This window comes from Coccinella septempunctata, chromosome 7 (genome assembly GCF_907165205.1).
Source record: "Coccinella septempunctata chromosome 7, icCocSept1.1, whole genome shotgun sequence".
In the NCBI taxonomy this organism is placed as follows: domain Eukaryota; kingdom Metazoa; phylum Arthropoda; class Insecta; order Coleoptera; family Coccinellidae; genus Coccinella; species Coccinella septempunctata.
This window is the reverse complement of record NC_058195.1, coordinates 31,530,171-31,541,171: the sequence shown is the minus strand read 5'-3', so window position 1 is coordinate 31,541,171 and position 11,001 is coordinate 31,530,171. Positions and strand designations below refer to the sequence as shown.

Here is an 11,001-nt window from a genome sequence, read left to right as displayed (position 1 = left end):
GAAGGATTGAAAAAAGCCTAAATTAGCAGTGAATGAAAAAAAAACATATACTAAAAGATAATCTATATATTAATAAAAGAGGATCTATGGTTTACTTCAAAATGCTTTATTTGTTGTGTTTATTATTGTAAGGGCAAGGTTTATACAGGGTGTCCCGTAAAGACCACGTCAAACTAAAACGGAAAGTAGATCAGAATGTACTCAACCTGATGTGAAAAAATCGTTCATATGAAAGTCTCACAGTTTTCGAGATATTTGATGTTTTATGAAAATGTTGAATTTTTTCACTTAAACTGCTTTCTCTCTTGCGGAAGCTACAATTAAATACTTTTCGTATCAGTTTTTTTCCGTAAATTTTGTTGAATGATTACTCCAATTCATGCAATGAAAAATACCACGAAATATTATACAGGGATTCTGGAAAAAAAAATTGAAATTCATGTTCTGAAGGAAGTGTTTTTTTGTGCTGAATTCTATCTGACGTGGTATAAAAAAAGACACTAGACCTTTTCTGCATATTACGTTGAAAAGTTGCCTATTCTGTGAGGATTCCGAAAAGGTAAAATACAGGTGATAACCTTCGTCACGAAAAAAGATATTTGAATGTTTATCGAGAATGGAACATTTCTATGAAAAACTGCTTTTCTCACCTTTTCCATAAATACTTTAATTTTGCACTTCCTGCTGGAAATAATCAATCAACAAATCAACAAAATGTTATTAAGATGCTAATTCACTGAATGAGTTTTATTATTTCTTTTTCTTTGCCTAAAGAACTCTCGAACATCGATATGATGTGATGCGATTCAATGATTCACCAGACTTAAATCCTCTGGAATTTTTTACTGGGGTTTTTTGAAAAAAGGAAATTTATTCGAATCCTATAAGAGATGAAGCACACCGCATTCGTATTTCAGCAGCCAAAATAGCGGGGAGAAGTTTGTATGGTTTTAAAAAAGGTATTTCTCAATAGATGATGGGCATGTATTAGCGAAGGGGGTGGTCATTTTGAGCATTTGCTCTCATAAGAATCCTGAATTTTTATTATTGATATTTTTATGAAGTTTCTTCACAATAGATTTGTTGATGTTGAAGGTCCTGTGCGTTATTATTATTATATCATTGCAATTAAAGAAAAAAACAGAATAATTTCATTTTATAAGAAATTTAGGGACTAACTGACATTTTTCAAGCGAATCATTCAATATGTTACAGCAGAATCTGCAAAATGAAAGAATTTGTGGAAAAGGTGACAAAATCAGTTTTTCACAGAAATGCTCCATTCTCGATAAACATTCAAATATCTTTTTTCGTGACGAAGGTTATCACCCGTATTTTACCTTTTCGGAATCCTCACAAAATGGGCAACTTTTCAACGTAATATGCAGAAAAGGTCTAGTGTCTTTTTTTTATACCACGTCAGATAGAATTCAGCACAAAAAAACACTTCCTTCAGAACATGAATTTTAATTTTTTTTTTCAGAATCCCTGTATAATATTTTGTGGTATTTTTCATTGCATGAATTGAGGTAATCATTCAACAAAATTTATGGAAAAAAAACTGATTCGAAAAGTATTTAATTGTAGCTTCCGCAAGAGAGAAAGCATTTTAAGTGAAAAAATTCGACATTTTCATAAAACATCAAATATCTCGAAAACTGTGAAACTTTCATATGAACGATTTTTTCACATCAGTTAGAGCACATTCTGATCTACTTTTCGTTTTCGTTTGACGTGGTCTTTACGGGACACCCTGTATAACAAATTATTCCCAAAAAAAATTGTAGAGTACAGAAAAAAAGGCATTCCTTTTTCTTACGACCAATCGAGCAATCATAGAGTACTTATAGGTTTTCATATGCCACATTGTCACACATGAGTTAGTTATTATTATTTACCCTAGAAATAATTTAAATGGCAAAACTAGATTTGCCGGGTTAGCTAGTCTATATATAATAATAAAAGAGGGTCTATGATTTACTTCAAAATGCTTTATTGTTCAAACGATCGCACCAAATTGGACAATTCTTTATTTGTTGTGTTTATTATTGTTAGGGCAAGGTTTATATAACTAAATATTCTGAAAAAAAATTGTACAGAACAGAAAAAAAGGCATTCCTTTTTCTTACGACCAATCGAGCAATCATAGAGTACTTATAGGTTTTCATATGCCACATTGTCACACAATCACGATGAGTTAGTTATTATTATCTACCCTAGAAATAATTTAAATGGCAAAACAAGGTTTGCCGGGTCAGCTAGTATGTAATAAACTCCTTAGCCTTCTAATGACCAAGAATTGCGAAAGTTTAAAACTGGAAAAGGAATAAAACTATTGTAAATAGCATATTTCTCAAGAAAATTATCATGAGTTTTCTCTCTCATCAAGAAAATGAATAGTGACAAAAAATTTTATTATCTCATGAATAATGAATATTTTTCTATTATCCATTGTGTTTCATATGTTGGAGGACTTCGGATTGAATCTTAGTGAATATCTTGAATAGAAATGGACAACACACTTTTTGGAAAAACATTCCCTGTGATTTATTATTGAAAAAGACCCGAAATATTTGAGTTAAAAACTGTTTTTTCTGAAAATCTCAATTTTAATGAAAGTTTACTCTACATTGACTGTATAACTTTTTTTTTTATATTCTCTCGGGAAGGTTTTGAACGAAACAAGACAAATTAAATGAAAGTAAAATTCAGGATTTCACCGATTCTTATGTGGAAGAAGAGAAATGAACCATTTTCAAAATACTGAAATGCTGATTTAAAACTTTCGTTCTCCACCGTGGAAAAATGCTGTGTTGCTCTGATGAGGCCAAATGAGGCCGAAACCATGGTCAGCATCTGCTTTTCTTCGGTGGAGCGTACTCCATTTGGGGCCTTGACGATGGCAAATTGGCTAGCTCAATTCAGATCGTAACACTTGTCGATATTCATATCGTCGGGTGGTATGCATCTGAATTTATCCTCAATAATGTTTAAGTTCACCCATATTAACTTTCTTGACCGAAATATTGGGAAATGAATTAAGACTCTTTTATCTGCATAATCCGTTCATTGAAATTTCTTAGAAAATGGGTAGGTAGGTAATAGTTCCGATTAACGGCGGTAAAGGGATTCAAACCCTTCGGAGAATGACCATTTTCAAAAGGGATGTGGTGTAATTATGAATATCGATAAGAAATAGAATTCAGAAAAATAATAAAACGTTAAGTCTGAAAAGACATGCTTTTCAAAAGAAATGAGTTATGGAACAATATTGTTTGAATTTATGAAGGGCAAAAGGGTTCCTTCAGAGAAATCGATAATGAAGATGTTAAGCTTACGAGTAATATAGGTACCTGAATAAACTGTTCAATTACGTATCCTTCAGATTAGTTTACTGTTCAAAATCATTTTTCATGATATAATATACAGGGTGTCCAAAAACTATTCGTTAAATATAGAAACGACAACAAAACTAGGAGAATAAACTCTGTACTCTATCCAAGTCATAGGTTACCTATGACCTAAAAAACTGCATTTTATTGCTCAATAAGGTTTTTTAACTGCCTTCCAACGAATATCAGGAAAGAGAGAAATTTTGTAGTCTTTTAAAAAACCATATTGTCCTTAATTTTGAGAATAGAACCATATAGCATTGAAGAATTTTGTTCAGCATGTTAAAGATTGAGATGAATATGTTTGTTACCTATATATTGTGTTTTTAGATTAGTTCAAATTTTGAATGTGACGTATTTTCTTTTCACTTGTATCTTTGTTGAGCTGCAGTGATGTGAAAATAAAGTTATCTATATATCTATCTATCTAGTGAATCAAACGTCACACCACGATAGAGTAGACCAAATATTATCGAATGACACCAACATTAGTTCAACGAAAATGCACCGTTTCCAAAATAATCAGAATTTTATTAAAATACCTAAAGTTGTCGATTTTCGAAATATTTTTCTTGATCACAGGGCCAGTTTATGAAGAAGGATATCGATTTTAAATTATATTGAACTAAGATGGCATTTATGCCTCCTTTGGGTCCTTCATTTATTGTAAATTTTTTAGGAATTTTGGTCAATAAACTAAACTAAACTAGGTTTATTGTTTTATCTCCCCTAATTGAAATTATTTCAAGTAGTTGATCGATAACCTAAGTAAATCTAAATTAAAACAATTGTTTTTTTTACATGATTTTCATTACTCAAGATAAACCCCCTCTATAGGGGTGATAATATGGGAAAAAAACGCTGTCCTTCCACAAATTGGCCTTGTGATTGAAAATCAGCAACTTTAGGTTAGGTTTTTTTCAGAAACGGTACATTTTCGCTCAACTAATGTTGGTGCCAATCAATATTTGATCTACTCTATCGTGGTATGACGTTTGATTTACTAGTTTTTGGACACCCTGTATACCTACCTATTATTTTAAAGTCTTAAGTTTTGATATTCAATTGTTTTTACTACTTAGAAGTATGAGGATTTAAGATTAGTTACCTAATCTTTTCGAACACAAGATATCACCCCCCGTCTTCCAGTTTTTTTAATTTAAACATTACGTACCATAATAAACGAATTAATTCAGATGCATAACATCCGCAGATAATTAAATCAACGAATGTTACGATCAGTCAGCATCTACTCTTTGTCGACGAAATGAAAATTCTGGTAATACTTCGAGCGATGGTAGTTTGTTAGTTCGATTTAGATCGTAACATTCGTTGATTTAATTATCTGCGGATGTTATGCATCTGAATTAATTCGTTTATTATTTACCTGCCTTACTGTGAAGGCGTGATCCATTTCTTATATTACGTACCATGAAAAATACCAAAAAAAAGAATCAAACGCTTGAAACTAAGTTTGACGAAAGTTTTGTAAGATGAAAGTGTTCTTCATATTTTCTCTCATAATGCGACGTTTTCGATTAATTTGATGTTGAAAAATTGAAAAGTATCTGTGAATTTTTAAAAATTGGGTACTTTGGCTGATTACAACTCTTTTTAGAAGATATACAGATGTGTCGTGTCACCAGTAAACTAATAACCCAAATTGAGTTATTAGATCACCTATCTTCTCATGAAAATTCAAAATTAGGGGTGATAATATGGGAACAAAACGCTGTCCTCCCACAAATTGGCCTTGTGATTGAAAATCAGCAACTTTAGGTTAGGTTTTTTTCAGAAACGGTACATTTTCGCTCAACTAATGTTGGTGCCATTCAATATTTGATCTACTCTATCGTGGTATGACGTTTGATTTACTAGTTTTTGGACACCCTGTATACCTACCTATTATTTTAAAGTCTTAAGTTTTGATATTCAATTGTTTTTACTACTTAGAAGTATGAGGATTCAAGATTAGTTACCTAATCTTTTCGAACACAAGATATCACCCCCGTCTTCCAGTTTTTTTAATTTAAACATTACGTACCATGAAAAATACCAAAAAAAAAAGAATCAAACGCTTGAAACTAAGTTTGACGAAAGTTTTGTAAGATGAAAGTGTTCTTCATATTTTCTCCCATAATGCGACGTTTTCGATTAATTTGATGTTGAAAAATTGAAAAGTATCTGTGAATTTTTAAAAATTGGGTACTTTGGCTGATAACAACTCTTTTTAGAAGATATACAGATGTGTCGTGTCACCAGTAAACTAATAACCCAAATTGAGTTATTAGATCACCTATCTCCTTATGAAAATTCAAAATTACTAAATCTATTCATCAGGGTCGAATCGAAAAAAATGATATGGGAAAAAAGCGTTTTTTTAGCTCAAGAATCTACTTATGAAATTATTGTACGAGTTAAAGACTTACCCTGTATAGATTTAAAAAAATATGGAAAACTGCAAATTTCACACAATTCAACTATTCATTTTAGGAATTAAATTGTTTCAAAAAAATTAAGAGTACCTATCCACTAATCCAACAGGCAAAAAAAGTTTAGGGCATACCGTTTGAGTCAAATAGAAAAGAATATGATAAATATTGAAGAATTAGATTTCATTGAAATGATTCCTTTTCTTCGACGAAACTTACATCTTAGAAGAGTTCCGGTATGTTCCATTTTTGAATTTTACGCGATAAAATAATGAAAATGATTTGTGACGAAAACGAAAATACAAAAATTAGATGAAATAAAACTCAATTTTTCTAGAAAAATATCAGTATGCGCTTTTAACTGAAGAAATAGATATTGTAATATCTATTATCAAATATAGAATAACAACATTTGAAATCGAAAAGTAGTCAGATTTCCAAATTGTGCGCAAGGGGGCGGTCCCAACCCCAGGTAGAAGCATGATGCTATTGGTCAGAAACGACGAAATTAGGTAGAAAGGTAGAAACGGTAGCGTGCTATATAACCTAGCAGTCATTTTTCGGTCAGTCAGTTGAGTTAACCTCAATGGTGTTAAGATTGTTTAGACTGTTTGAATACTCGCAAGTTTTCGAATATTATAAACGAACTTTAAGGTGATATTACAGTGTTGTGATTGATGATTGATGAATTTTCAAGTTATGGATGTAAGTATTTCTTTTTTTTAATCTCTAGTCAGTTGGTTGCTATTCAATAATTTGTTTGTTGTTCAGATTTTCTGTTTCAAACAGGTATGTGTTATTTTTTTATTCGAAAATGATCATGTACCTATATGTTAGTATCTCTAGAAGTTCAAAGATATTTTCAGCACTTTGAATATAACATTATATCAACTTCAATATCTGAAATGACATTAATATTAATTTTATTTTCAGAATATGCAGTTTTTAGATATAACAGGGTTGGAAGTGGACGAGATTCGTCACATAAATTCTTGTCTGTCCGATACCCCTCAAAGAATCTCCTTGCCTTGGACTCTCAAGAAGAAATCTCCCCAAAGTGAGTATTGTGATGTATTTTTCAATAATAATATCCTTGCAAATGTAGTCCAAGAAAGATTTGATGTAACTAGAAATTTAATAATCGACTTATTTTCAGAAAAATTACACAGAAAACCAAATGCAGCAGTCGAATGTAAGAAGCCATCAGACGTTGATGAAGAAACACTGATCTCATACGACAATGCTATATCTGTTGATACACCCACTTCTAAGACGGATCATTTCATTCCCACACAAGTTTCTACAACGGCTGACAAAGAAACGGTTCCCTCCAATGAAATTGCGGAAGAACTTCGCAATTCACCGAGTGCCCCAATATCGAACCTGATCGAAAGTAATACCGAAGTGATGCCTGTTAAAGTTGAAAATATTGTGGCAACATCCTCGAACAAGACTGAAGAAATGAAGAATAAGCCTGTGAAGGTCCAGACGTGTGATGTGAAAAAAAATGGAGTCAAATCAGATGTTAATGAACCTGTAAACGTATGGGCGAAGAAATCATGGACGAGTCTCTTCAAGAAAGAGGAACCCACGACAAATGGAGAGTTAGTGACTGAACGCAGTGATGAGAAATTTAAATCGTTGGACACTGTTGAAAAAAGCAGAACTATTGATCCAGCCACTCACAGACTAGCAGGTTAGTTGTTGAAGAGACTTTGATTAAATTTTTTGAGTAGAAAAACGTTTTAGGTTTCACATAGTCAGTTGTTTGAGTTGAAGAATCAATTATTTTTGTTGTGATATCAATAAACTTTTTCTATATTTGTTACTCAACATTTCATTTTATTTCCAGAATTTCTATCGAACTTCGAAATTGATGGAAAAAGTGCTAATCTACAACCAAGAGGCTTAATCAATAGGAGCAATTATTGCTACATCAATTCGATTTTACAAGCCTTGCTGGCCTGCCCACCTTTATGCAATCTGCTGATAGGACTTTCGAAAAATTTGACGGAGAATGGACACGGCCTACCACCCATCATAAAGAACATGTAAGTTTTATAACAATCCTTCGCTTTGACAGCATCTAAATCAATTTGAAATCTTCCAGGTGCAAAAATCAATAAATTCGAGAAGCTGCCCGATTCCTACCTAAACCGTATATCGAAAAGGAACAAGAAGAAACAGGGGAGTTTCGACTTCTCCTGCGGCGACTCGATCGAAGCCTCTTCGATCTACACCATCCTGAATGATACCAGAAGCGACTCGTTTCTTGTCGAGGGACGTCAAGAGGACGCTGAGGAATTTTTGGGTCTACTGCTGAACGGACTGAAGGACGAAATGATGAATGTAAGTAGTCGAAATTATTGATTAATCGCATGACTCTTGGTTAAACATGATGAACGAGAACACTTGACTCGGTTTCGCAATTTTTAATTAAGATATTTGTTGATACGCGTGTTTCCGGTTTCATATCATTAAACTCATGTTGAAATCGGAGATAGGCGGAAATTTAATTGATCGTTTACAATTGGTATACTTTGTTTTTGGGCTGAGGATATTTCTAGGAATTTTCAAAGATCTAAACGTTTACCTTTATCACCTTTATGTACAAATTTTACATGATAGAAATCTACGATGTGGTTGGGAGTTATACAGAGATTAGAGAAACCAGTTGTTGATTCAATCTGCAGAATAGATCTTTACCATTGAAAAATATTCATCTTAAATTCTTCTTATTGGTACATACGAGGATATATTGAAAAATTCTTAGTCTACTATAGAACCAAACAAAATTTCAATGTCAAAATATTTTATTAATCAACATACTCTCCTCTTAATTGGATATGCATTTATTACAAAGAACCTGCAACGTCTCTAGACCTTTCAAAAAGATGTTTCTTCTTGCTCTCAAAACCAGAACTCCACAGCTTTTATAACCTCCTCGTTGAAAGAAAATTTACGACCTTTAAAACGTTCTTTCTGTTGAGGAAAGAGATGATAGTCGGATGGAGCCAAATCTGGTGAATAAAGGGGGTGTTCTAGTAATTCAAACTCTTGATCACGGATTTTTTTCATGGCAACATTAGATTTGTGTGCAGGGGCGTTGTCCTGCAAAAACAAAACACCTTTGGATAGCTTTCCGGGTTTTTTCTCCTCAATTTTTTCCTGTAGAATGGTCAGAAATGTCTAATAGTAATCTCCGGTTATAGTTCTACCCTTATCCAAAAAATCAATCATGGTTACTCCATGCCAATCCCAAAAAACTGAAACAAGAACTTTTCTTGCCGATTTTTGGACGATTTTGGGTCTTGAAGAACCAGAGTTTTGCCATTTCATCGATTTTTGCTTCGTTTCTGGATCGTAGAAATGTACCCAAATCTCATCCATAGTAACAATTAGGTTTAAGAATTCTACATCGTTTTCAAATCGAGCACAGATCGAACGCGATGCTTTTACCCTCGCACGCTTTAGGTCAACATTCAAACATTTGGGGATCCATTTTGCACCAATTTTTCTCACGTCCAAATTGACGTAAACTATATGATGAACGCGTTCGCATGAAATATTCAGTGCTTCAGATATCCGTTTTAGCCTAATTCGACGGTCTGATAAAAATCATGTCATGAACTGCATCGATATTCTCGGAGACTCACACATAAACTGTCTTTCCCGATCGGTCATCATCTTCAATGGAAAATTTACCTCTTTTGAAGCTTGCAGTCCAATTTTTCATGGTCGCATACGGAGGACATTGATCATCAAGGATATTAAGCATATCTTCGTAAATCTGCTTACCCCGTAACCATTTTAAATACACGTACTTGACGATGGCTCGATACTCAAATTTTTCGATTTTCACAATTTCGGTGGATATCTTCTTTCTTTTGATTTATTGCGTAACTCTGGTTTACTTTTTTGACTTCAAACTTCACACTGACACTTCTGATGAGTTATTTTGTTCGTTGCTATGGTAACGCAATAATTTTTTATGCATGGAACTGGTCTATGCTAACTAGATATCAATACATCCTCTTGTATCGACATCGATTCATTCACTCTTTTAATCTGAATATTTGACAAATACAAACTTCCTCTACCTCCAAAGTGAACTCAACTATAGTCTTTTAAAACTCCTCACAATTAAATTGCAGTTTAAATGAATGCTGAATTGAATTTTGAAAATGAAAATGATGAATTTAAGATCAATATTTTTTAATGGCAAAAAATAGTTCAATTAAAATTGTGAAACTTAGTCAATTATTTCCTTCTCTTCTTTTATTATTCGAATGTACGTGGTGTTTGGCATAAGTTCACATTATTACATTCAAAATATTATTGCTTGTCGTATCTCACAACTTTTTTTGTCCTTTCAGATAATCGAATCCTGCAAAACTGAGAACAAAATAGAAATGAATCACGACTCCGAAGACTGGAAACAAATGGGACCAAAGAACAAGCGTAACATCACGAGAAAGGTTCAATTCGACAAAACTCCAATCAGCGACATATTCGGCGGACTCTTGTGCTCAAAGATCCACAAAACGGGAGATGAATCCACAGAAAACATACAGCCGTTCCTGACTCTTCAGCTGAACATCAGGACGGCCAAAACCATCACGGAAGCCCTGGAACAGCTGACGATAAAGAATCAACTTGAAGGAATAACTTCGGCCAAGACGAATCAAAAGGTGAAAGCGTGGCAGCAGGTGCTGATCGAGAAACTGCCGGCTGTTCTTGTCCTCCATCTGCAATGTTTCCGTTACAATGGGAACGGTTGCACGAAGATTATGAAGAAGGTGGAGTTCCCCATCGACCTCCAGGTTGATTCCAAGATCCTGTCGGGAAAACCTAGCAGTTCTTCAGAGAAACAGTACAAGCTTTTCGCTGTCGTTTACCATGAAGGTAAAGAGGCCAGCAAGGGACACTATGTGGCGGACGCGTTCCATTCTGGACATCATACTTGGTTGAGGTTTGACGATGCAAAAGTGAGGTCAGTGTCAGTGGAAAGTGTTTTGAAACCGCATGGAGACAGAGTTCCTTATCTTTTATTTTATAAAGAGGTGATATAGTTTAAGGTGTATAAATTGAACTATAGAATAATAAATTTGTACATATTAGCGAAAAGGATCGACTAAAATTGTTTTTTGTTATTTTATGAGTAATGTATTGTAAAT

General features: G+C 33.5%; 1 protein-coding gene across 1 annotated transcript; it reads left to right on the top strand.

Moving 5' to 3' along the window:
• Nucleotides 1-6,426: 6,426 nt before the first annotated feature.
• LOC123317811 (ubiquitin carboxyl-terminal hydrolase 10-like) lies at nucleotides 6,427-10,896 on the top strand. Its single transcript, XM_044904421.1, has 6 exons — nucleotides 6,427-6,529; nucleotides 6,758-6,881; nucleotides 6,981-7,520; nucleotides 7,677-7,850; nucleotides 7,935-8,173; nucleotides 10,201-10,896. The coding sequence occupies exons 1-6, from the start codon at nucleotides 6,509-6,511 to the stop codon at nucleotides 10,894-10,896; spliced, it is 1,794 nt and encodes a 597-aa protein (XP_044760356.1). The 5' UTR covers nucleotides 6,427-6,508.
• Nucleotides 10,897-11,001: the final 105 nt, after the last annotated feature.